General features: G+C 41.1%; 1 protein-coding gene across 3 annotated transcripts in view; it reads left to right on the top strand.

Annotated features, from left to right (window-relative positions):
* The window catches only part of CCNYL1 (cyclin Y like 1), a 34,733-nt gene extending 12,332 nt beyond the window's left edge, over positions 1 to 22,401 (top strand). Inside the window, exons 2-11 of one of the 3 annotated variants that reach the window (XR_007766742.1) lie at positions 1,633 to 1,707; positions 4,017 to 4,051; positions 5,743 to 5,843; positions 7,352 to 7,387; positions 8,086 to 8,137; positions 10,784 to 10,903; positions 12,972 to 13,138; positions 17,643 to 17,805; positions 20,640 to 20,972; positions 21,176 to 22,401. Coding sequence is in view for 2 of the 3 variants with exons in the window: in XM_050900041.1 (XP_050755998.1) it covers positions 1,633 to 1,707; positions 4,017 to 4,051; positions 5,743 to 5,843; positions 7,352 to 7,387; positions 8,086 to 8,137; positions 10,784 to 10,903; positions 12,972 to 13,138; positions 17,643 to 17,805; positions 20,640 to 20,756 (866 nt within the window). In the remaining variant the exon portion in view is untranslated. Of the gene's footprint in view, positions 1 to 1,632; positions 1,708 to 4,016; positions 4,052 to 5,742; positions 5,844 to 7,351; positions 7,388 to 8,085; positions 8,138 to 10,783; positions 10,904 to 12,971; positions 13,139 to 17,642; positions 17,806 to 20,639 lie in introns of all 3 variants that reach the window. The other 2 variants (XM_050900041.1, XM_050900042.1) reach the window with 2 other exon arrangements.
* Positions 22,402 to 27,675: the final 5,274 nt, after the last annotated feature.

Below are 27,675 nucleotides of genomic sequence, written 5' to 3'. Positions count from 1 at the left end.
GGTGTCTGTTCACTGTGTGCCATGAATGAGCACAGTAAGGTGAAAATAGAAATACTGTTTTTGTAAGTTAGCTTTTAAAAACTGCTCGAGATGGTCTGCTTTCATAGCTGACTGGCCTTTTTTGAGAAGGGGGGAAATTCCTGATTGAACAATCTTTGTGTTCCTAAATAGGTGTTGGCTACCTTACTTATACAGTAGAGATTCAAAATTACAGTGGTCTGCATCCTGGACCAGTGTCAGAGCAATACTGTTGGACTAAGATCAGTGATGTTGTAAGCGAAGAACTTGGAAAACATCCAGGTCTGGATACCAATGTTGTGTACCAGTGGGAATCTGGAATGAGAAGTCTTGGGGACACACGTACTTTTGCAATTACGTTCCCTTGCTGACGCATGAGGGCTGTGGCTGTGCTATGGGTTAGGTGCAGTAGCACAAAACATTCACATAGTTAAGACCTCCAGCACCAAGACAGTTTGTGTATGCTTTGGCTACTATTTAACCAGAGTTCTTTTGGTTGAGTGCATAAAAAGCTCTTAAGACTTTTTTTTTTTTTCATTAAAAGTAGATGGTGTTTCTTCGATGACTTTGTTTTTTAAGGGTGTGGCAACTGCATTGGCGTACCACCTTGAAACACTAATGTGCAAGTTTGCAAGCTTGCATGCTTTTATGGTTAGCATGGCATAAGTAGAACACAGGAAGATCAGAATGACAAATGTAAGCGGATGCGAATTCGCTCTTTCCAGGATGTACAGGATCACAGTGCTAGATTATTCTGTTCATATGTTCATGTAAGTCAGTGTGTGTGTAGCATGACTTCCTCAGAACAGCTGTTTCTTCTGTCAAAGCTAATGCAGCTCAAAATTTCATCATGATGTTTACAGTTTCATCAACAAACTTTTTAGTGATCACTCCCATCTTAATCTAAGGGAGTAATATATCCTCATCTAATGTTATCACTGGTTCATTGTGGCAAAGGATTAAAGCAATCATTTTGGTCTTCAATAATTCTATATTAGCTGTACGGGGTTTTACTTAAAATTCCAAAAGAACAGAATAGTGTAAGATCCATGTTTTGATATTTATCAGCACTGTAAAAGTTATTTATTAGGTTCTTTTATAAGACCACAGAGATTGTTTCCTGCTGTATTGGGTACTTAAAGCAGAGTGTGAAAGATCAGCAGTGTCCGGTTTTGGGGTTTTTTTGTTTGGTTGGTTTTTTGTTGTTTTTTTAAAAATTATGCTTTTAATAAAGTTCTAGCTTTCTGCCTGCTACTGAGCACAGGCTCCACATCCCGCTACCCTAACATGCAGGGGCGCATACTGACTTTTGAAGATGTATGATGTTTTCTGAGATCTCCCTTTCCAGATTTTGTTTTGATGGAAACCATAAGCTACTTCAGAGTTTCATGGCAATAGGAATAAGCCTATAGGCTTTTTTTTAGAGGGGAAAAAGTCAGATTTTTATTTATCTTGGCAAAAGTAAGGTTTTGCTTTAGAGAGACAGCCCGTTCTATGTGTTTCTGATCTTGTCTCCATCACTGTGCTTGAGCATTTTAAGGCTGGGTGGGAATCGTTGCAGTAATCATCTTCTTCTGTTAAAGGTCTCTCCTTTTTTTGTCCTTTCTGTTTCAGATTTAGCCTTGGAATCTAATCCATCTGATCATCCCAGAGCAAGCACAATTTTCCTGAGCAAGTCTCAAACAGATGGTAAGCTAAGTTTTTTCCAATTTAAAAAAAGACTGGAGAAAAACTGGAAAAATAACTGCCTATTTTAATTATACAGCTCAAGAACACTTAAATTGCTTTAATTCTTTCAAAGCATAGGGATTAATAATTTGCGTGTTTACACAGAAATGTGTTCGTAGGCTGTTTTACTTAACACTTAAAATCACTTGTTCTTCTAAACGCTTAAATATCAGGAGATTTCAGAGTCTGGATCCTGGTAGTCTGAAGGAGCAAGGCTTTCTTCATTAGTGTAATTCAAGCTTCAACCAGTGGTGGGTTTTTTTATGACCAAGGACTGTTTTAAAAATTGCTTTAAATTAAAAAAAAAAAATAAAAAAAATTAAAGGACAGTTTTCTGTAAGGAATAATAAGCGTAAGCCATCAGTCTGTATCAGTTGCTTTTGAATATGTTGTTTTAAACTGTTTGAATAGTTTCAGTAGCATAATTATTGTTGAATCCTGGTTTTAATTACCTGGATGTATTGGGATTTTCAGTTTCTTTGCAGATCCCTTGTTTACTTAATAAAGTCAATTTTGAACAATTATTATAGCTTGTGTATTCCAAAATGCTGTTAAAAAGTGGAGGCATTTCCATATTGCACAAATAAAAAAGAATTCTGACAATAGTAAATTTTGAAGTTGCAACTAAAAAGGAGTTTAAGATATTCTTTTAAAAATACTTCTGTGCCTTTTATAGTTGGTTCTTGTTTGAAGCGCTGTTTTTTCTACGACAGTGTTGCACTTGAGATTGGATGTGTTGATGGAAAGCTGCAGTGTGTCTTCCACCTTGGCATAGCTTTGCCACAGAAAAGTAGAATTATTTTGACAGGTCTGTCAGTTGCAGTCCTGCTATTCAGAGTCTTACGGCAAGTAGTAAAATCGTGAGTTGTATCAACTTCACAATGCTCAGATAATCTGTGAGCAGTGGAGAGAAGCACTAGCATGATTCTCCAGAAGAGATGATACCAAGGAAATGTAGGCCTCTTTCCTCGAGGCCTCTAAGGTCAGTCTTCAAACAGAGAGAGGATCTGACCTGCACATTTCAAACACTTAGATGAGCGCTGCTTAAGTTGCAGTTAGCAAGTTGACATAGTTCTTGAACGTTGTAGTGCAGCTTCACTGTGCAGCCGTTCAGCCTTGCTGCAAATAACGTTCAAACTACATGAACATCTTTGTTGGGGGTAGTATTGCTTTTAAACATGATTCGGTATTCTTCAGATGTAATGTATTGAAATGTATACAGTTGTGTTCATGTAGAAAAATGGTCTGCTAGGTGAGATAACTATTAAACTATTCTCTGAAGTTTGTATTAGTTGGATGAATTGATTTGTACAGGGTATTTTTGTGGACAAGTCAGGCAGAAGAATTTATTTTCTAATTTCACTGGATCTTCTTTAGTTAACCTTCCATAGAACTAGTAGAATTAGTATCCGTAAGTTCTCTCTCACTGAGATGTTCTCAGGATTATGAGTTTTGATTTATGCAAAAAGATGAAAAAAAAATTTGGATACTCTCTTCCAATTGTTAATTTTTCTAAATATGTAAGAGAATGTGTCCTGCTAACAAGTGGTAATGATCTGAGGTCAAAACTTTGGAGAAGTCACCTGTCCAGGCTGGTCACATTTGTATAGCTTTCTGCGTGTATGCAACTCGCGGCTCTCCTTTAACAGCACTGTTTTACTGCTACTGTTATAGCTGGAAGTTAAACCTTACAATCTTTTTTGAAAGGCTGACACAGTTTAAAATGATCAAATAACGTGGTTGCAGTTATATGATAAATAGGCATAGCTTGTGCCAGCATCTTCTGTACAGTGAAATACCTTTTTACCTTCTGCTGTCTAATAGGAGGAGAGAGAACATGTATATAATGCTGGGCACCTCACTTCCTCCGTGTGTGTCTTTGGCAGGTTCAGTGTGTGATGTGTTTACTTCTGATTGCTAAGTGGTTGCTGTTGGATGTTGGACATTGTCTATTTGAACTCCCTGAAATCATCCAGTTTTTCATGATGCTCAGCATCTTTTCAAAGCTGAGACATTTTTCCCTTAGTGCAATGGGTAGAAGTAGTTCCTAAATGTACATGTGGATAGTTGGAAGTAGTATGTAGTTTACTAGCTTGATAAAACTCAGCATTTTTTCCTCAAACTGCTTTTCCAGACACCTAAAGTCAAATTTGAAACTTTTAATACTCATGTACTTCAGAAGAATGGGTTAATAGAATAACTTTATTGAATGTAAATTGGGATTGTATTTTAGAAACCTTTCAGTTCACATTCTTTCTCCCTCTTTCTAGTGCGAGAGAAGAGGAAGAGTAACCACATCAATCATGTAAGTAAAACAAATTCTTAGTGTGCTATATAGATAATATTAGCATATTGGGACAAAGACAAATTCAAGAAACAACTGTAGTCGTTCTCGGTATATAGTCCTACACGTGTTCCAAATCCTTCTTAGCAAGATAAAATTGAATTATCTTTGGCTGTCTTTAAAAAATAAACAGGCACAGTATCACAGAGCATAGAATGGCTGATGTCAAAAGAATAAGAATGGATTTTTTCGTTGTATGTCTCGAACATTTGAGAACATTAAAGGAGAAAATATAAGTCAAACTGCCTACATTGTTGTTTTTTTTAAAACAGAAATAAAACTGGATTAATTTCTCAGCTGAGATGACAAGTCTTAAATGACTTGCTGTTGGAGCATCACTACAGGACTTATTGTAAGAAATGTATCCAGCATGAAAAGAGAATGATGAACAAACATTATCATCAGCATTATAAACAAATGATAATCCATTAGTTTTAAAATCTGAAAATATGTTCTAAGCTGCTTCTGCAAATATTAGTTGGTTTTGACACTTCACTTATCAAAAAATATACAAAAAAGATGCAATGTCATTAATAAGTGGATAAAAAATTATTGACTAGTAAAGCTAGGAATGGAAGTTATTAACACAAGGCTTAAAAAATACTGTCTAGCAAAAGTGTCTACTGGTAAGTTACTGGTAAGACAATGATATTTCAAGTCTGTTGTATTTAGTATGATTATGGGGGGGGTGGCTTTTTTTTTGTTTTCTTTCTTTTTCAATTAACAGTTCCAGTTTTAGTCTGCCAGCACCAAGGTGAAGTGTGATTGGGTTGATTTTGCTGGCAAACTTCAGCTGGAATGGGAGATATTCCCAGGCAGCCATTGAGTTGTGAAGGGTGCCAACACTTTCACATGGAAGGCTTTCAAGTTTTTAGACAAGGCATTTAAAAAGATTCTGGCAAAAACTAATGAATCTTGAATTGCTTGATTAAAACTCCTCCCTCAATTATGACATCCTAGCTGTAGCGCAAGGCAGTCTCTAAAAATGCTCAGGGGAGGCCTGACTTGCTGTTATATAGGAAGATTTCTTACAGTATAAAATGGACAGGATTAGGATAGTAAGAGTAATAGTAGTACTTTATTTCCAGATTCCAGATACTACACAAGACATGAGTGAAGTGAGCAATGTCAGGAAGAGGTTTCTTTTTTTCTAAAATATAACAAGACAAAACCCCAAATGCAAAACTGTCTTTACAGGGAGTGATACTGGATAGCCAGAAAATGTAAAGGTATAGGATATAAAAGAAGGGAGAAGATGATTATGGAGTCACAGGGAAATCTAAGAAAGTACATCATAAGAGAGGGAAGACTGAGACCTGAACTGGCAAGAATGGAATGGAGGAGAACTGAGAAAATCAGAGGACTTGCTGCTTTAGCTGCAGCTATTTCTGCTGAAAATTACTTATCTGAAAACATCATGTTGTATTTTACAAGGGATGATTTATAAACCTGTCTTACACAAAGGGTATCCTCAGGAACTTGATGGCTATACGGTAGCTTACATAGCAGGAGCAGTCATCTACAAAGACCACCTCTGCAGTAACGACTTGAGGTGTAAAGCCAGTATTCAGTGTGGTAAATGAAAGCTTACAGAATCCCTTTTCTTGAATGTATTTCTGTTCTTTTTTTTTCCTCCCTCCCCCCCCCCCAAGGTTTCTCCTGGGCAGCTTACGAAAAAATACAGCTCATGCTCAACAATATTTATAGATGACAGCACCGTCAGTCAACCTAACCTTAGAAGCACAATAAAGTGGTAAGAACCATTTGTCATCAACAAGGGACTGAGTAGCATTCAAGGTTTATTTGGGATTTTGTGGTAGTCTTGTCTGTTCCAAAACCAGTCGCACACTTGAATGAGAGGAGCACAGCGCTGCTTATTCAGGTTGACTATGGAAGGGGTGTAGAGGTCTGGTTAATTATGACTGCTGAAGTGAGCTTTTTTTTTTTAGTTACAGAGCTAATGTACTGTTGTATTTCAAAGTAGTTATCATTGTGCACTTGAGAATCTGAGGCAGTGCAGAAGTGTGTCAGCATTTTGGGTTTAAAAGTGTGTGTTGGGATGGGGAGCTCAAAGGCTTCACATTGAAAGCCAAGTCCAGAAACTCTCGATCTGGGAAAACTTGAAATGGATTTTCTATGGAGTTGCAGGCAAAGTTTGCAGGAGTGTGTGTGCTACTTGCCAGTGGTATTAGCCTGCCCTCTAGTTGTGGATAACAGTATGTTGCTGGCTTTGGTTTTAGTTGTAGCCTTTCTACTTTTTCTTCGTGTATTTGTTATTTTAGGTAGGTGAGTTTGATAATTATTTAGTCTTCTTGGTTCTCCAGTGGAAATGGCTGTTTGACCTATTGTTCTGGGTACCACAGAGACAGTTCTTTGCGCATAGACAATACCAGCCGAGAATTGAGGAGAGTTTTACTGTCCTTGCAGGGAAAGGAAGGCAAAGTAGCTTCAGGCCCAGGCAGCTTTACTGTTTTAACAGTTTAGTAGAGTTTGGAAATGTCTAAGTTGATTTGTCACTTTAGAATTTGGTTTCAAACAAAGGTATCTAGCATGTCACTCCTCCTTTTCTAGAGAAGAAATAACCTAAAAGATGGTGCTTGTGCCATTTTGAAGTGGTGTACAGCTGGCAACAGATCAAAGCTTGCCCGTGATGGATTCCTGTGATGGCAGTATTCCTGTTGTCACTGCTAGTAAAATATGTGAAATTTGGCCACAGTAGATGAGTGTCAATATGACATCTATTGCCTTACTTGACTCAGCAGAGACTGAGATCTGTTCTTGTCCCCTTCTTGGATTATGCTGGCATAATATCATCTTTATTATTCTCTTTTTTTTTTTAGACAGGTCCTAAATTAGACAGCCAGAGATACAGAGTTAAAACATCAGCAGAATCTCTACAACAGTATATGTAACATCAAGGAGAACTTTTATTATATTTTAGTTGTGAATAGTCCACATTTTCAATAAATGTCACCTAATCAGGCAATGAAGGTGTGTGTTTAAAATGTGGCATAACATTTATTTCATGGCACAAATACCTGTACAATGAATGTAAAAGTAGTTTGGCTAGCAAATTTGATTTGGCCAGTTTCTGTTCAGGCAGGTAAACATCAGACATGAGAGACGGAGTACTCGAGAATGTGAGAGGAAGCCAATACATAATGGATTCTGAACATTTTGCCCTGAACAACAGATTCTGCAGTGAAATAGTGTGCATAGAATATGCTTTAAGTCTTTTTTTTTTTCCTTTCTCTTTTTTAGTGTAACATTAGCAATATTCTACCATATAAAGAACAGGTGAGTGAACTTTTTTTTTTTGCTGAAATATAACAACTTTCTTTTTGAGCCAGGGATATGCTCTTGGTCACTTCAGTAACAGCTAGTATAACTTAAAGGAGTTGAAAAATCTGGCACTTTATGCTGTATCTGCTTCTTTGTACCCCCTCTTGAGCTGATATGGCAGGGTCAGTAATACACCCATCCAATGGCACGTGCTTCATCAAGAACGAAGCATAAGAAGTCAAAACAGAGGGAGTGAGGAAAACACACTTAACTTGCCACAAATCAGCCTTTGGACTTTGTTTAGCTTTTCCTGAATACGGAGGTACAGATTGGTTTTGATGGGTGAAGGAACACTGTCCCATGTACAAATAACCCTTGCCATTATAGCTAGTTACAGTGTATGCTTCAAAACTACAGCTGCCTTTTTGAAATAAATGCTAGTAATGAGACTGTTTCACATTTTAAGGGAGAACTGTACCAAGCATAATATGAGAACATGGGTAACGATGCATTGTTTAGCTTCTTAAATATTCAGTCGTAAGATGTCATCGTTAAATGCTCTGCAAAAATACAATATAACTTCATACCATATTCTAGGAAAAGCTGAACTATAAAGTATGTCCCTTTATCCTCTTTAATGAATAATACTTTTTAGTGGAGCATAGCATTACCAATTAACTCTTGTTGTTAAAACAGAGATTTTTACTTTGTAGAGATTCCGACAGATCATTGGATATTTTTGATGAAAAATCTCATCCTCTCACAGTAAGTGTAACTTTTTGATCCTCATCATTGATACGTGTATCAATATACGTATTTTTTTAACATCTTGATTTGTACTGTATAAGTCATAAAAATGTCTTAGCACCAGGTCACAAGCAAATTGATCTTAAATTGTATCTTTATATATAAAATACAGTGCAAACAGTATCCTCTGGACTTTTGATACCAGCTAGATCATGAAGAGAACCCAGTCTTTCTTAACGTTGCGAAGTATGTTTGGTTTCCTATGCTTTGAATATAAATAGAAAGCAAGCATGTGCTGATTCTTGCATATTTCGTATCCGAACTTTGTCTGACTCCTTTCTTCCCCTCTTTAACACTACTTTAATTAAAAGTCTTTCCTATTTATTTAGGAAGACATGGTTAGTAGATACGTGCCTAACTTTTTAAATGACTGCAAACAGGAGAACATAATACGTGAAGCATCACACAAACTAGGCCACAGTGAGTTTGGTCTTTAAAAAACCTGAAAGGCAAAATTTTAAAGCAAATACACTTAATGCTGCTTGTAGTAACAGCTAGGAGCACTCAGCATGTGATTTTAATGTGACTGGCCCTGGTACACTTTTTTAGACAATCTTTAAGATGCAAAACCTCATGGTACTGGCAAGCTCAAGAGTGGAGCATGTGCTTTTAATGTCCTTTTTGAGCACCACTAGCTTAATGATTGTCCTACAGAACCACTTCCTTTGTATTTCATTTGAAATGAATTTAGCAAAGCTCTAGTGGCTTTAAAAATTCGGTTTGCTCTGGGACTTACCTGAGTAAATGCAGCTTAATCTGTGTCACAGATTTGGCTTGTTAATAAACAGGTTTTAATATACAATTAAATATTTTAAGTTCGTTAGAGTTTCATCCCTAAACATGACCCATTGTGCTAGTAATTGTACACTTGAATAAATACAACTCTTTACTCAATAAAAATAATGAACTTCAGGAGCAGAGCTATATAGAAGATTTCTTGTATCGACTGTGGCACTTCAAGAGAAAAGTCTGGTCCAAAACTGCTTTAACTGCCTGAATCTGTTGTTTCACATTGAAAATTATTTATGTAAGATGAACTCCACTTCATCAGAAAATTTCTTTTCTTTATTTAGCAACCTGACATCTTTTGATCCTTTCATATAGCCTACCTCCTGTTTAATGAGTATGAATAGAGGAAAATCATTGTGTCCTTTAGGGAACACTTAAAGGTCTCTTCTATCTTGCTGCAGTATACAGACAGAAATATAGTAATGGCTGTATGTCATACTTCTGAGGGGAAAGATACAAATGGCTTGTTAGTTTCTATAGCAATGGGGTTTTGGCTGGGTACCTACAGTTCCTTTAAAGAGGTTAATTAGCTGGAAGAAATCTCTGAACACCTTGTCCTCTAAAGATTCAGTCACAAGGAGTCCAAATCCAGGCTCTATTGACCCTAATAGCAGAAGTAACAAACTTCAAGTTACCAGCATCACAGGGCTTAGTCACAAATACCAGTCTCAGTCCTTTCCTCCTCAGTTCCAGTCAGCAAAAATGTACTTCCAGATGTGCTTTTGTGCTGCTCATAGCACAGGACTTATGCAAGGGGGATCCTGCTCACGTTATTCCTAGTGTTGCATGCCCACCTTGAAGAGGTAACCTCCATTGGTTAGTGGTGTATTGGAAGGCTGTGTGGAGAATACAAAGTTAACTTACCTCTTCATTTTACTTGACATTGTTACCTGGCTATTTTAAACTACAAAACCACATGAAAATGCTTGCTGCTTTGCTTACCTTATGACTACTTGTTTAATGTCAAGCAGCTATGCTGTTCTCATCTGGTATCTTTACCGTACTATAGGTCTAACTTGGACTGTAGATAGAAACTTATTCAGTATCACTCTTGTGGAACCAGTGTGTAAAGTTGGAGCTCTTGAAGTTTCATCCCTCCAGGAAGAGTGCTGAATATCAGAATGTCTGGGGGGACAGGGTCAGAATTCTCAAACACTCATTTTAGGATTGCTTTTACAGACTGTTTATTTCTAAGCTTTTCTTCTCCCTTGTATTTAGAAACAGTTTAGCGTCATGTCAAAGTTAAATCTGGCTGTTCATTAGCTTTGTTGTCTTTCTGGAATCTCTCAAGAACAAGTCCTGTGAAGATAGTGTAAGTTACCTTCCAGTTCTACCTGTGACAGAATTATTGACATGTGTTCTTCAGCTCTTCCTCAGCTGGAAGGGGAATCTCATGAAGTCTCTTAATTTTGCCTTTTGAAGAGCCAGTGCTTCCCTGGTGTGTATATATCTGTGATTTTCTTGCACGGAGAAACCTTTTTTTTTTTAAAAAAAATCTCTTTTAGTCTGTAAAATGTTCCATGGACAATAGTTAGCACCTGTAAAAATGATGGTAGTTCATGCTCTTTCCTGTTAGCCTTACAGATCAAAAAAGTGTTCAAAACAAAGATATCAGCTAAAGCTATTGTGTTTTGTTTGGAATATGCATAATATTGCAAGGCTGCTTGCTTCTTTCAGTATATAATTTTGTTCTGTCTCTGTGACAGGGAAGGGTTGTATACACTTCTACTCGGTGAGAAGAAACAACCATGTGTGGCTGTTCTTTAAAGTCCGTATTAAGACAGATTTTCAGTAATTCAGAGAACTTTCTTTCAGCGGGAAGAAGTTCCAGATGACTACTACAAGCACGACCCTGATCACAAGCACATCTACCGGTTTGTTCGGACACTGTTCAGTGCTGCACAGCTGACAGCTGAATGTGCAATAGTGACACTGGTAAGCGATGCCCGATTGCTGAAACTTGAGCTTTTGGAAGACTTTTTTTTCCTCCCCTCAATGAGTGAACTGGGCTGACCTGACATTTAAATAGTTACAGTATCTCATGAAACCTTGTTAATAATGAAGACATTGTCCAAGTGAGTTCATTAGAGAAGATTTCTAAGTAATCACAGACGTGGTTAACTAAAAAGGAACTTACCTTTTCTGTATATGAATATGTAATGCTTAATTACTTGTCCAATCAAACATTGTTTGTTTCATAATATATAACTTACTGAAGAAGCTTGAGAAAGGAAGAACAGTGGGACACCATAAACAGTGGGGTATAGTAAGATCAGACACAAAGACATCTTTTATTTTAGTTGAGGGGAAAGGGGAGTTTTGAGTTCATATTAACCAGAACAGTGCAAGTAACACCGTCTAAGGGGTCAAGGATCAATACTGTAGGAACTTCAGGAGATTAACTTTATCATTATTATGTCCTTCAATCATTGCCACCTTTCTATCAAACTTTTTTTTATTAAACCAAAGAGGCTACAACTTTTTTCCCCAGGTGACATGGAGGTACTTGGAACTCAAGAACAGTAGTAAGAAAATCATCTCATTACAGTTTGTTGTTTGATTTCAGAAAGCAAGATGGATATAAAAAATTGACAATGATACTGATTATTTATACACACACACATATATGCATGCATATACATAAATGTGTATGAAGGGAAAGAAAAAACCACAGCCTATATAATTGCTGCATTAGACAATCTCTTAAACCGTACTTTGTTGCATACTAGACTTCAGTCTTCATTGTGGCTTCTTTCTGAAAAACAGTCTGAAAGGAGAAGAGAACTGTCACCAAAAGACAATGTGGCAATTAAACTCAGCTTGAAGGACTCTCTTTAATAAGGAAATAAGTAATTAAAAAGGCTAGATAGTTAGAGCTATTGAAACTCTGAAAGTAGTTTGAGGTTTTTGCTTTTCCAAAGACATGCAAGCAGTTTTGACAGAACAAGATGATAGCTAACCCTGGGTAATCTAGCCAGCTGGAAGTACTTACAAAAAATAGAGTTAGTTTTTAAAGTGGATTTTACCACTAGATGGCTCTATTATTATAGGAACACCTTTAGTCCACTTGAAGGCTACAAGCAAAGGATGGGAAGAAAGTGTGGGGAGACCCTAGTAATAAAGATTGATCCTGCCCTTAGACCCGTACAACAGCTTCCTGCGCCCACCAGTTTATCTGAGGTTTCATTAGGACCTTAGACTTAGTTTAGGGAATAGAACATTAAAAACAATCTATATTCAAATTTGAAAGTGCAAATTACTTAGTATGTGGATCGTTACAGGAGTGTGAAATAGGAGAAAACTTTCAAGGAAGGGATTGAGTCAACATCTTTGGGCTGATTTGACATTACAAGGGAGGAATGAGCAAAAGACCAACACACATCTTTGGACTTAGGTGTCTTTCACTATCTAAGCAGTTGGTGATGTAGATGAAAGCAGAGGATGACGTTGTAGGTGAAGGATTGAAGTCTGTTCTTTACAGGGTGAAGTAGAAATAGCACTATAACACCTTTCATTGTGGAAAGACAGCAATTGATGCATCTTTGTCCCATGCCTAGAGATCACAGTGCAGGTTTTGGCACTTCCTGTTAAGCTACAAGTGCTGAACCTTAACTGGGATGACAGGCTAGTGTGATGTTGAGTGATTTACTATCCCAGATAGGCCCTAATGAGAACCTGTCGGTGACTGCGTGACTCAGTGACAGTAAGAACTCTAGCAGCGTCTCCCTGAAACAGCAATGCTTATTGCTCAGAACCGACTCTTCAGTATCTTTATTGTGTACCTTGGTGGTCCAGTTCTTGTGTTAAATGGAAAAATGGAATCTCTAACTCCTGAAATTTTGGATTCTAAAGTGTAAGTAGTAATCACTAATACTTATTTTGACACACTTAACGGTAATGGGATAAAATAGTCATATTGGACTGGCATGCTTGCTGCTAAGAACTCAGCTCCAGGTCTTAATTACACACATAAAATTGGTTGTTTTTTTTTTTCTTTTTATAGGTTTATTTGGAAAGGCTTTTAACCTATGCAGAGATTGACATATGCCCTAGTAACTGGAAGAGGATAGTCCTAGGAGCTATTCTGCTGGCTTCTAAAGTCTGGGATGATCAGGCTGTGTGGAATGTGGACTATTGCCAAATATTGAAGGACATTACTGTTGAGGACATGTAAGTTGCGAGGTTTGACTAATCTGCAGTGGTGGGGTTTTTGGGTTGGTGGTTTGGTTTGGGGTTTTTTTTTTTTTTGGAATGGCAATTTTTGTGATCATACTGAAAAAATGTCTGTCTGGTGCTATGATATATGTACATGATGTATATCTGGTGTCCGGCTTCATTCCCTTTTTTAACCTAGGAAACTTTGGATAACCCTACTTTGAGACAAATCTGTATTAGTATTTCTAATGACTTTGGGTGAGTAACTTCAAAGTTAGTTTTCTTTACCTTCTTTCCCTCAGTGATGAACCGTGGGACTGGCTGCTTGTTTCCACTGATTTTTTTGCATTGGTGTAATGCTAAAGTGCCCAATTTATAGTCTTATCAAAAGTTTTTTGGGGAAGGAAAAAAAAGTGAACTAAACTTGTTCCCTGCCTTTTCTGTTTTAGAATTTGAAAAATTGCAAGGTAAGCCATAACTTGTGATTTATGTGTCTGCTCTTGTATCCTGCTAAGGCCTAAATATCTCAAGGTCTGAATTCCTAGCCGCTGGCAGACGGGTGTCATTTGTGTTGGTATCTGTGGTTGCATGTGTTACATCCAACTACTGCTACAGCTCATCCTATCTGGGTGAGTTCTTAGACTTGCCTACAGTGCTGAGAACAAAATCCTCAATCTTACTACTGCTTGTTTATGTTAGGCTGTTCCTTGTATATATTCTTGTCTCAGATGTAGATTTCAGTTTTTCAGAAATTTTGAATCTGCTGTCTTTTCTTGGTACACTCAGCTTTAAGCCCTACAATTTCTGCAGTTCCAGAGGATGTTCATCCTTGTGGCTCCAGGCTCATACTATGGGCTGGAGGCGCGTTTATGTTGAGTGGATTTGGCCCATTAGATTTTCTGTTAAATTTCTTCTTGCAAAGTTCTATCTCTGAGAACTTTGAGATGTCAACATTATTGTTTTAACTCTATTTGCCAGCTTGTTCCCCTATTTCCCTTCTTATCACAGTGGTAGAAATGCTAGAAGGCTAGCTTGTCATAAGGCCAGAAAGCCTGATATTATGTTTTATGTGTGTTTGAGTTTTATCACGCTGCTGTGCTGGAATTGAGCATGTGTCCAGGCCTACGTAGTAACAGTCAGTTCTAGTACAGGAGCAGGCTGAGGTGGTAGAGGTTTGCACACAGTTCTGGGAGGCTACCTATGTGAGAGAGTCTGTTCTTGCCCCAAGCTCTCTTCCCTGGATTCAGCCTAAAGCTAATGCTTAAAACACAGTAAGTAATTATTTATCTGGGACTCTTTAGGAGGTGGAATATCCAGTTTTCTTCCTTTTAGGTGGGGGATGGCATTTCTAAAAATGGGGGAGTCATCTGCACCAACACAGTTTTTGTTATTCAAGTTATTTCACATCGCAAACAGCAAACATAGTACCTTGTTTTATACGTACCCCTTGCTTGGGAGTTCTTTGTCTCCAAATGCAGGGCTGTGCCAGCCCTGCTTTCAGGAAAGCCTAATTAGTGATTTTATACAATGTACATCTTCACTCAGCCTGGCTCAGAGTGCTCATCTATCTGAGGAATATACTTGAAGCGTTGCTGCAAATAACTCTGAGATGGCTGAAGTGGGGCCAGCGATGCTAGGAGTGCTGGAGTATACATCTTGCTCTTTTTGATGTCTCTTCTTCTGGCCCTATTTGGGACAAATCAAATTGATAGCACTGAAAATATCTGTAACAAGCAGGATGTTTATTCTCTATTGCCGATGCTGGGATCCTGAAATTGTCAGTACTTACATTTTCAAAGCAGTCATGGTGGTAAGGAAAATAGACTGAATTTAGGCTTATTTTTTCCTCCGATTTGAAGATGGGATTTTTGTAATCCCATCTCATTTGAAATAATGACTTAGACCTCTGAATTTAGGTATGGGCAGAAACTGTACAACCCCTTTCTGACAGTGGCCCAGGGGTGTCCATCCCAGGCCCCACACTGCTGCAACTCGGCAGACTTCACTGCTCCTGGGTTGGATAACACTACCATAATTGGGACCTTGGAAAACTGCTTAAAATACTCAGCAAAATTGAGTTTTAAGTTTATAAGTCTACTTCCAGTTAATAGTTGGTACTATAGTTAATTGTTGGCTCTAGTAGTTCCAATATTTTTTTTAAACTAGTCACTTGATGGTGAGTATTAGGTATTCTGAATACAAGTGTTACTGAGAAAACAATTGGCAAAGGATTTCAGGCATGGTTGCATTCTAACGTTGGAGATGGCTGGTGATGCTGCCAAAAAATCCACCCAAAACCCCAGCAGCTCCCCAGCTAAAGATTGCTCAGCAGGACTCTACCAGGTATCGCTCCCTGGGTGGGCCACTCCTGTGCAGTAAAGGCCTGTCTACAAGGACTGGTGGCAAGTTTTGTTTGTGAACTTTCTGTCAATTTTCATCTTGGCTCTACGTATCTAGAATGATCTCACTAACCTGATGGATACTCTAATTGAGCCACTGCAAGCCAAGCATGGGAGTTCCACCACTCTGGAACTGGCAAAAGGGTTTATATCTGATTTAGTTCACCCAATTTGCAAATCTGTGCATGTGCGCATGTGTGTATGTGTACAAGCCAGGCACCTCTTCTGAAGGCAGCGTAGGTGCACCTCGTCCCCACCAAACACACTCTCCTTATTGCTTAAAGACACTTGTTTGGCAGCCCCACCTTACAGGTCTGTTAGCAGTGTGAGCTGTGTGGCTCTCAGAGAAACTGCTAGTGGGTTAAAGTTTGTTAAAGGATATGTGCTCCAGGCCTCGTGACTGGCGGATGCGTTCATTTGCCTTAGCCTCTTCCTACTGAACATAGGTAAAGTGTTCATCTTATTTTTTCTATCGCAAGCCCTTTATTTGACCAAAGCAAAGGTGGGTTTTTTACTGAAAGGGGTTTTTCTTTTGGTTTTTGGGGGGGTGGGGTTTTTTGTTTTGTTATTTCTAATGGGGAAAAAATCAAAGGAAATTAAATGGATACTTGGAAGTCATCCTTTGTCAAAACTTGCTGGCTTTGATGAGAGTGAATCCATAGTCACTGAAAAATTAACTGTGCAGCTGCTAATCTTGCTATGATTGCTTGTAAGGGGACACATGCTGTTCATTCTTTTGGCTACATTTATTTGTAAATAAGGCACAGAAAACACATGGGCATTATCCTTTCCCAGGTTTTAAACCACTGTTAATAGACTTGTTAATCCAATGAAGAATTGTATTTTTACACAATTAAAATGTATTAGCGTAGTGAGCACAAAAGGGGCAGTGAAGAGCATTTATTCACAGGGTAAATCAAGCTCTGATCAGCTGATCATCAAAACATTATCTGATTTACATTTCTATAGGCTTATGACCATATGAACAGGAAATTAATTTTGGCACTAGGTTCAATGATACTCAAGTCCACTATGCTAGAAACAAGCGTAAAGCTGCTATTCATATTGAGACCCACCATCCAATACAGGATACAACCTGGATGATTCCTTGATTTATTCCCCCCCTCTAAAACATCCATTTTAAAAGCTCAAGAAACAAGCAAGAACAGCCTTGGCACTGAATTTGTGCAACTTACCTTCTGGTGTATTCACAGTTGGCCTATACAGCTGCTAAATTCTGTTGAGACAGGCCTGCTATCAGTAGGAACAATTGTTGAGTTAGCGTTGAACTGAATTGCTTGGTGTGGGTACTACCAGTTTCTTTTAGGATAATTTGTAAAACATTGTTTTTCCTGTGTAGAACACCTCTGATTTAGCTGACCATGGTACAGTAGCTGAAGCAGCCTTTTTCATGTCATGGCGCTCTCCCCACTTTCCTCTAAATATTTTGCCCAGTGAAAATAGACGAGTGAGTAAAAACTGGACAGTGCCCTTTGACATAGTACTTTGTTATCCTGCCTAATGCTATTGAGGAGAAAATTCCTTCTCCCACCTAATGCTGCTTATTTATTTATTTATTGGAGATGAATCCATGTTGCTTCAAGAGGCTTTTTTCTGTGAGATAATAGCAGCAGCTCTTCATAGATCCATTTGTTGCCGTGGTGATCTGCCTACTCCTTTTGTTAGTCCGCCTCTACTTCAATAAACCCCCTTCCTGTTATCAGCCTGGTGAAAATGTCTGCAAGTTCTTCAGAGCTAATAAACAGCATACATCATTCCTTTCATCTGATCACTATAGTGTGGGGCCGTACAAGAGTGAGAATGGCGCATGAATTGTACAGCTGCACTAATGGAACTCCGAAGAATGAACCTCCCCGGTCAGCCGAGGAGTGCACGACAGGGCACTACCTTTCTCTCTGAGCCGGAGGTGCCAGGACTCAAAAGCTGCACCTTGTTTTGAGCACTAGTGAATGACCTGTCTCTCGAAACTAATAATGCAGAGCTCTCAATGACTATTTCAAAGTTGCTGGTTTTAAAAACAAGGTTGAGGTCTCTTCAGTGTTTTCAGCCAGCTAAAACAATCTTTTTTTCCTTTGTCTTCTGTCCCTTACGCCTCCTAGGAATGAAATGGAAAGACACTTCTTGGAGCTACTGCAGTTTAATATCAATGTTCCTGCCAGTGTTTACGCCAAATACTACTTCGATCTTCGCTCCCTAGCAGATGACAATAACCTGAGCTTTCTGCTGGAGCCTCTCAGTAAAGAGAGAGCACAGAAACTGGAGGTAATGGTCTGAGACTGGCTGAGCAGGAGATTCTGTCTGTATGTGTAGCAAGAGCATCTGTTGCTAATCATGTTAAGTGGTGGTTAGAAAAACTAAAAAGCTTTTAGATTAGTGTATTACAGACTAATTTAACCCCTTTATAACTACAGTTAGCACTTGTAAAACCATGCCTAGGCTAAGCTAGTATTCTGAGGAAAGGAAGGGACAGAGGTTACGGAAGTCTAGCAGATCGCAAAATAAAATGGATGTTATTTTGGGAACCGTAGCTCAGCTAGGCTACTTAAGATTGAAAGGATTAGTGTCATATGTAATGGATTGTCTGTCCTTCCCTGGTCACAGTCTGTATTCCAAGCACCTAGAGACAGTCACACTCAGACCTTTCTAAATACTACCAGCTGAAGGTTTCCCACTGCATCCCACTGCACAGCTGCTTTTAGATCTAGAGGGAGCACTCTTACTGCTCTCATGGTTTAATAAACCATTTGTCTGGGGACAGCTGCAGAAATAATAATATGTTTCTTTTCACAACTTTTAGAACCTCACTGTTCCAAAGAAATGTTGCTTTAAGATAAACTTCTGGAATAGCCGCTTCTTAGGAGTCCTTCAGAATGTCCAGAGGAGTGTAAATACAGATTACTGGCCCTTTCTGCTCGATGGGAAAGGCTGCCCTTCTGCGAGTCCTTTGGTATGAAGGCTCATTTTAAAAAAACTTGGAACTTTTGCAGAGTCAGTCTTCCTAGTTGCTGGAGATATGTAAGACATTTTGAAAATATCTAAATTACCTGGGTTCCCAGGCAAAATTTTGTGTTGGATCAATGCAACCTTTCATCTGTCCAGGTTTAATTGATGACTCTGCATGTTGTTTTGTTGACCTTTCAACAAAGGCATTACCGCAGGCCCTGTGTACACTGATACCATAGCCCCTTTCAAAGAGGGGTGTGCTACGGTATTCTTGCCTTATATTGTTCTATTGTCCACCCCCAATAATTCTGCCAAGTGCCAGGTTTTTGTTATTTCGTCCCAGAAGTGGCTGAACTTTGGGAATAAGTGTGATCTGTCCTGGTCCTTTGGAATGATAGGTATGATATGCCTACGAATTCCTCTATTTAAAGTTAAGCAATGCAACTCTTCTGCTTTGTCTCACCCTTGTTACTTGCACTTTAAGCTAGCACTGTCACTAATTGTAAATGTGGTTGTAGGGTAGTTCATATTCCACAGGAAATTGTTTACTGAACTGTTCAGTGCCCAGGCATAAGTGGATGATTTACAGATTGTGAGCCTGTTTTGTTTCTTCTCTGCTAGCATTTGGGGGCTTGGTATTTAAAACCAGAGTAATCTTCAGTACAGTATGTGATTTGCCATAATGCACTTATAGGACATTTTGGTTTTTAATTCTAAAACGTGATAAATATTTAAACCATTTACTAAAATTTTTAATTCTACCTTTCAGTTAGAAGCACACGAGCAGTTGATAGGAGCCTGTATGAAGCAGTGAATTAGTATTCCAGAGATTGAAAACTGATTTACACCATATGGGCGACTGGGGCTAAATATGTCAACACAGGTTGCTTTATGATTGATGTGCTAGCATTAAAACAGGATGGAGAGTCTGTCTGGTCTTGCACTGGGAGCTCATGCAGCCAGTGTCTCAAAGAATGCCACTCTTGAGCCAAATGCATGCCTCCAGAAGGTCGGCAGAAATAAATGTAAATAATTATTTTAAAATACACTTAGAAGTTTATTCATGCTCAGAGTGCTTTTCACCTTTTGAACTTCCAGAACACTGGGCTGTGCCTTAAAGGGAAGGTGTGGGCTTGTAGCTGATCGCAGGACTCCGAAAGTTCATCTCGTGATAGGTGGTAAATTATTAATGGAAGTAAATGTTCAAGACTGAAATTCAGTTCAGCCTTTTATTACAGGTATCCTTATTTATTTGCATTGATAATGCCTGGAGGCTCCAATCAGAAATAGGCCTTGCAGAGGAGGACACACAGTGTTTTCTGGACAATCGTGTTATTAGGATTTAAATAATTAGGCTTGTTACTAGAATAGCTGCACCAGAATAAAGGCTGCTTGACTAGCTAGATAAGCAGAGGCAAGCCAATAAATGGGTGAAAAAGCTGTTAAATACTAAGTTGTCCACCTGTGCTGACATGTAATAGGTGTATTAAAGTGCCCTGGCTATTGCCATGCCATCGAGCAGTGGGCTGCCCTCCCTTCTCAAACCTCTCCAGGAACCTGATCATGTGAGTGATCCTGGGAAGAGCATGTTGGGAGTGAGGGTGTAGAGAAGGTAAAGGCAAAACAGACGTCCTAGTAGGACTTCATCTCCTAGGCTCACTTGCACTGAGTGGCCAAGGGCAAGGTGCCCAAGGGAGTGCAGAAACCTTTTCAGTTTGAACCTTTTCTCTCATAGAAATGGCTGTGTGCGGTTTTGTACTGCTAAAATTTTTGTGCTGTTGCGTGCACCAGACCTAGCTACTAGGTGCAATTTGGAACATAACTTCCACAAACTCCTATGTCTGCAATGGATCCAAGTTTTCCATTAGATAGTGAGACTGGTAAAAGAATGAAGATACTTGGATATGGAAATCACTCACCTTCTTTATGTCTTACTTTCTGATGGATAGGGTTCTTGTTAGCGTGGGGACAGACCCCTTTAATATTTTCCCTCCAAAGTAGTTCTTATTTACTCTCATTCTAGGTAAAAAAGCTAGTAGCATCACTGCTACTGAGTGCCTGCTCTGTTGATATTACACTCGTAAAAGTTTCCTTGAAATGTTCAAACTTTTCTAATGTGTACTTTTCATTTTGTATCTGAACATGGTATCCAGGCTATCTCCCGGCTGTGTGAAGACAAATACAAAGACTTGTCAAAAGCTGCTATGAGACGATCTTTCAGTGCTGATAACTTAGTTGGTATCCGTCGTTCTAATGCCATCCTCTCCTGAGGAGAGAGAAAGGTGCAGCACCATGAACCAGCATCCATATGAATCGGAGGAATACCACCACTCCATGCACACAAGCCAGCGGTGATGGTGTCTTCCAGCAAGAGGAGGAGAGGAGGGTAAACTAGCCAAGGGAGCCCAGAGCTTGAGGAGCATACTTGGTGCAAAAGACAAGACCTTTGTCAAATCAACTCTCTCCTCCTTCTAATGTATCCAGAGGTGCAAAAACAAACTTCTCTCCTTCTCCCCCCCCCCCCACAGATGTTTGCTTACTATGTAGGCCTATAGCTGTGAACTCTTGAGGTTTTTAATAATAAGTAGTTTTAAATTTTAGAATTTAAACACTAACCACATGACTATAGTTACAATGTTCTTCCCTCCTCTCCCCTGTCATCCAGAGTCTCGCTGCATTTGTATTTCAGGTCGATGCAGTGTTAACAAAAACAAAACAAAACATGGGACTCTTAAAGTATAAAGCCACTCTGGAGCTGAAAACAGTAGCATAGACGTGTTGACGGCTTTTCCCTGGTTTGGCTACTAAAAGCTGCTATTATTGGTGATCTGTTCATAACCAAGAAGCTGCCCAGCAGGAAGGAATTCCAAGTCTGCACCCACAACTTCACTCCAGTAGAGATTGTCAAAAGACTTTGAATGTTTCGACTGGGGGCAGAGATATGGTTTTTTGTATTGTTAAAATGTATAGGGTCCATGCTGCATTTCTTGTGAATTATGGTGCTTCTCTCATTTTCTAATACTTATATTGCTCTGGAAGAGACGCAATCTGTATATTTTTCTGAGGCATTGAATGAGAAAGTTGGTCTGGAAACATCATCACCATCCCAAACAGTGTAGCAATCCAGTGGTGAATGGCGTGTGTGCAGCACTGCTTCTCTGAGTTCTACTGCAGATCTCTTGTGCTATATACAGTGGAGTTCCTAAAGCTGATATTGTGCATCCATCTGGCTCCCCTTGGGTTTTTGTTTCCTGGGAGGGATTTACATTCATAATGAGACAGTAATGAGTTTGGGAATCCTGGAGTACCTAACAAGGTAGATTGAAAAATATTGTCTTCAATTGAGAATTATCAAAAAGCTTTCTATAAAACCCATTTTTAAAATTTTTTTTTTTTTGGCGAAGTGAATTTTATGTTGTGCAACTACTCTAGAAGCTTGGGTTTTGTTCTTTCTGAGACTTTGGAATGGAGCTTACTTTCAGGCTCTGAAACTGAACTCTAAACAGGATAAGTATTATTAGACTCTTCCTGTTACAAGTCTTTGTAGTATCTTCCCTTCTTGGATCCAAATAGATTCTAGGCGGTTTGTCCTAGGAGCAGATCTCCCTCCGAATGGCACGGGTTTTGTGCACTTCCTCTTCCAGCCAAGGCCCAGAAACTTAGACTGAATAGCAAGTCCATATGCCTTTGAGAGTGGGGCTGTCTGAGTGTAATCGTCAGTTTGGCTGCACTCAGCTGTTAAAATGATGCATATAGCCTTTTGCAGTATGCAAATATGCCAGCCCCTGGCTCCCAAATCCATGGAACTTGGCACTTCAGGTATTGATCACAATTCAATTTTGAAAATAACGCTACATCTTCAGGTGGTTTTCCTTTCTCATGTTTGTATTAAAAGAAAAGCTAATAAACTCTATTTTAATTAAAGTTAAAGGTGAATTGTGTGTTCTGTACAGCTGTCTGATTTCATTCCCCCTCATGAGTATTTGGTGCTGTGCAGCTTCTCTCAGGTATGAAAAAAGAAAGAAAAACCCCAGTGGTGCGCGTTAAGGCCCCTCCATTCCCCGTAGCAGCCCCTCGCCTTCATTTTGTCACGGTGACTTGTGAATGTCTGGGGAGCTGGCAGCAGAGGTCATTCGGCAACTGTGAGCTGCTCGGTCGGCAGTGTGGGGCAGGGCCCTGGCAGCCTGCTTCAGCTGAAGGCGTGGCAGAGTCTTGCGTAGCTGCCTGGCTATTCCCACATGTCCTTTGGATTTAGAATTTGACTCGGGCTGCTCAAATAACTACTGGCTGACAGTTTCTTTGCACTTAAATGGCCTTTAAGTAGGGCCAGTTTCTCTGGAGGTGATTTGGTGTTTTTTAAGTCCTCCCTTGAGGAGCGCTAAATTGGAAGCTACAAGTGACCAACTCCTGGATTGACTTGTGACCTAATTGCTAACGAGCTTTTCTTTCCTTAGTGCTGCCAGGTGCCTTCAACTTTGTGGGATCAATCTGGATGCACTTTGCTGGGGGCTGGCACATGGCTTCTGCAAATGCAGCCATTCAGCTGTGAGGTGCTCAGCAGAAACTTGGGGCAGTCATTTCCCTTTTTTGCCAAATGAGACTGAGGCTCTTCCTGCTGATCTGGATGGCAGGTGAATTACAGCTGAAGAGCTGATGGCCGCTCCTGCGATATATCCTGCAGGAGACTGCTGCTCCGAACTTAATTTTGCCTCGAACCTTAACTGGCTTTAGTTTTACTGTAGCATAGCCCAGAGCACATTGTCAGTAGGATTTTGATCAGCAGACACTAAACAGAGCTCAACTACAACTCAGCTTCTTAAGAGAGGAAAAATAGCAATTCCATTTAACACTTAACATTCTGGTCCCCCTAAAAGAGTTAGATTCTGGAAAACACAGCTAGTGGATTTCTTAGGTAGATAATAAAAAGTAAACCATACAGCTCCCTTTTGAAGGAATGAGCAGTGATAGTGTTTCAGAACGAATCACATTTAGGTGGTTCTGCTGGAAGATGAACTGGGGGGGGATACACTGTAACTTTCACTATTCTTTATCTGTTGGCAGCACTTTTCTCAAAATGGCAAAAGAAGAATAACAACCAATCAATCACAGTACTGGAATTACAGAGATTGTTACCTACCTCTGCTCCCAGGGAAGAGCAAGCAGCTACAGGATCAATGTACCTTGTTTCTCTTAACCCAGCAACTGAATATTTAATCTATGTTGAGGTGACCTCTGCCTGCATGCATTTCCAGGGCAGCACTCCCCAGCTGGCAGTAAATACTGTTTGCAGAGACAATAGCTATGTTATGGCCCAGCAAGAATAATGTGAGTGCCAACAAGAATAACACTAGCGTCGTGTGTTAGCAGTCAGCAGGGGCAGGAAGTCATGGATGTGTTTGTGGGCTACGTGATGTCCTTGGGCTTCAGCAGCCCTTTCCCTTTGCATACAGGCACTGTGTATTTTGTTTCTAAGGGAACTTTATGAGAACTACTTGGGCTTGGCAGTTAAGAGGACAGGCACTTCAGGGATGGAATAAATCTCAAGACCATTGCTTTTGGATAAGAGCATAGGCGTCAAGCATAACCTGAGTAAGCAGAAGAGGACCAAAGAGCAATTGAGGCAAGAGCTCGCACAGGGGCTTGGCAGGTGTGTGTGGGTCAGGGTGAGCTGGTGTGTTCAGAGCTCAGTGCGGGGCGGGCTGCTGCCCCCATCCTGCGCTGGTATTTCCCACAGCACAGTAGTGCAGTAGCATTACGTAGGACTGACTTTCCACAATGCTATCTGGGAAAACTACACTTGAACCAAATAAGTTGTTTGACAATATACAGTGAATTACAGGGCGCTGCCAAAGTGACTGTAGTGCACTTTTACTTACTTCCTAACACACACACCCCCCCCCCCCCCAACTGACTAGCTAGGGAAAGAGCATTTAACTAGCTGAACATGGGCTTGTTTGTCATAGCATTAGAAAAGTCTCAGGCTGCCTTTGTGGACAAGGCATTTTTTTAGGTGAAACTTCTGCTCTGTGATATTAAAACCTGTTTGAGAAGCCACATGGTCCCCATGCTGTCAGACGCTGTCATTCCCTGTGCCACCTAGCCTGATATTGTGCTGCATTTGCACTGTTCAACCTCAAGGAAGCCAGTGACTGCCTCGAGGATGGCCTAAGTTGACCAAATGGGACGTGGAGAGCACAGGAGCGACACAGCAGCACAAGCGTTAGGCTGGGGTGTGCGTGACCACGTGCATGCTCACAAGAACGGAGTCCTGCAGGTAAGTAAGTCGCAAATGGCTGCCTGCAGTAATAGGCCTTCCCTTGCTCGGAAACAGTGGCTCGAGGTAGGTGGTGGATGGCAGCTCTGCCAAACTCCTATTTACTGAGGAGCTGAGGACACGGCAGCTTCCTGGGAGGTGAGGGTGACAACAAGGCTGCCAGCAAGGTGCTGGAGTTACTTCTGGAGGCAGGCAGCAGGCATCTGCAGCTCCTCAGTAAGAACCTCGTGCTGAGGTGGTGCATGTCCCCTCCACACCCCAAAACAGTTGCCCTGCATGCAGTAGGATCAGCCCCCACAGTGTGTTTTGCCTGTACTTGAGCATGGGGGGGCAGATCACCCGGCACTGAGGAATTGGGTGAGTCAGTCTGTGCGGCTGTCAGGTTTATCGCTGGGTGCTGGAATGCTGCTTCCAGGTAAGAGATCCTATCTAGGGGGACCTGGTGTGTGCCTACACACTAGATAGCAGAGTCCTGCACCATTAGTCACCACGGAGCCAGCCTTAACCCCTTGCTGTCCTTCCTACAGTGCTCCTCCCAACACAAGAGAGTGCACAGCAGATGGCAACACGGACACTCAAATCGGCGTGCAGCATCCTGCTTGGCTAAGAGCTGTCATCTGCTTGGCCCGAAAAGTATCAAAGGGCACCTCTTCAGGGCCTGATCTCAGCGCAGGGTGAGGGACTGATACTGTGCAAACTGCAGAACGCCAATAAAAGTTGATAGTTAACCCTCTTCTACCAGCAAGGTGTGACTTTGGCCTATCAAGGAAACATGCTCTCAGTGAGATCACGGGCACCAACCAGAAGCACAGCCAGCCGGCACGGCAGCCCCTGAGGATTAAACCTGGTTGAGAGCAGAGCCAGGCTGCTGCACCCAGGCTGGGACACTCAGCGCCGTGGTGGGCCATGGCATGCCAGCGGTGAGGGCGCAGGTGTGTGACAGCCCCCCCATGCCGAGGGCAGCACTGCGTGGGGTTCGTGCACATGGAACATGCTATTCCTGCGCCAGCCAAGTGTAGTTGCCTCACCAGATCTGCACGGTCCCTAGTGATAAGAGCCCTGCACAGCCCTCCAGCACACGCCTCCCCATCCCCCCCAGTTAAGATTTTATGGTAATTAATATTCTAGCAGAAGCAAAGAAAACCACACACACTTTTTTTTTTGTCCTCATAAATAACTAATCTCGATACTTCTCTTTGAATAAAATTTCTTCAGCTTTTCACAAAATATAGTACAGTCGTTTAAACAATATGTTGAACAGCATCAATAACGGAAGAGGCAAAAACCAACATGTAAATTGGCTACAGCATACAGGGCACACGGCAGTGGCTCCTCTCCCCCTCCTGCCACTTGTTGCTGAGAAGCTAGGCTCAAATGCAAGTTGATTGTATTAACCTACTGTTAGATCAAAGCTGAAAATACTCTTGCTTTTTTCAATAGGCAACAGTTTGTAGCTAATCTTGGATTTCTTTTTCTTTTTTTCTTTTTTTCTTTTTTTTTTTAAAGCTTTACACAGTCAGTTGCACTTTGGAAAAAACAAAAACAACAAAACACCACCTTTGACATGGTTTTGTTCATTGTATTGCATAATGTGTGTTTAGCTGTATCTACAAAAGGCACTACAGAAAGAGAGGAGTCCAGCGAGGCGTGGATTGGAGCAGGCTGGAGTCATTTAATGCCCTGGATTACAACACGAGACTACCCACAGCGTCTCTGTGCCTGACCTGCCTCACTGCCGAGAACACACCTGTCCCAAACCTGTATCAAAGGTCACTACGGCTTCTGTAGGTACAAACCAGGCTATAATACAACTATTTACAGTTTGTAACACAACATGGTGCAATTCTGTCCATGATGAAGTACTGCAACACGCTGGAGGGAGCGAGCCCTCTGTCGCAAGAGTGCTGATATGTGCAGCTGAGCCGTCCCTGCCGAGCCCTCAGTCCCTGCACCACTGGCCAGAATGCCCCAGAGACACTCAAGCGGTACCTTGGCGGTACCTTTATCAGTAGATGTGCCACTCGAGTGTCCCCTCACTTCCCAGGCTTTGGTTTTAAAATGAGGTGGAAACCTTCTTGACTGAAGTGGTCCAAGGGTGTCGAGAACAACCTCGAATCCTTGCAGTCCCATGGGAACAAAGCCAGCAGTTGTTCTCCAGTGCTCGAGCAGCCGGGTCATGGTGCCATGCTTGAAGGAGGGCAAAAAGGACTTGAGTAATGGCTGGGGCAGTTACATACGTGATCACCACTTAGGGCAGGGGAAAAAAAAAATAAATAAAAAAGAAGTGGGTGCTTTCACAAGCAGGCTGAAGCTAGAGGCAGCCACCTCTCGCCAGCTGTGCCCCATCCCGTGCTGCAGCCAAAGCCCCTTGCCCTCGCTGCATTCGGTGAAGTTGACAACAGGGCCCTCCCACCACCATTCTACTTATCGAAACCCAGCTGTCACCACCGCTTAATGCCAGGCACCGGTTCTGTCAGTGCTCTGCTGCTGTCTGACCTGGGGAAGTGAAAAAGGCTTGGGAAGCTGGAGGAAAGGGAATACGAGCGCTCCGCTGAGTTTTTTGCTAAATTAACTGCTCACTCTCGAACCCGGCACTGTCTCCAACACAGGCGCAGCTTTGAAAAAAGCAGCACGAAGTGTTGAAGCTGGCTGGCTGGAAAACCCAGCTGCTCCCCAGGAGAGACAGACCGCTGCCTGGCTCGGAACCCCCTGCCATGCACACACTACCCGCTGCAGAAGCGCAACAACCCTTTTAGGGTTGGTTGTGCCACGCTTAACTGCTGCACTGCATGCCACAGCCGGCAGGCCGGCGGGCAGGGCGCCGGGGCTGCCCACCTCACCACAGGTAACCCGCACAGCACAAGCGAGACGCGAGAAGCTCACCCCGCTGCAGAGGCGAGAGGTGCGGAGCGGCA

This window comes from Gymnogyps californianus, chromosome 7, assembly GCF_018139145.2.
Source record: "Gymnogyps californianus isolate 813 chromosome 7, ASM1813914v2, whole genome shotgun sequence".
Taxonomy (NCBI): Eukaryota; Metazoa; Chordata; class Aves; order Accipitriformes; family Cathartidae; genus Gymnogyps; species Gymnogyps californianus.
The sequence above is the reverse complement of the archived record's forward strand: the minus strand, read 5'-3'. Positions and strand labels throughout refer to the sequence as shown.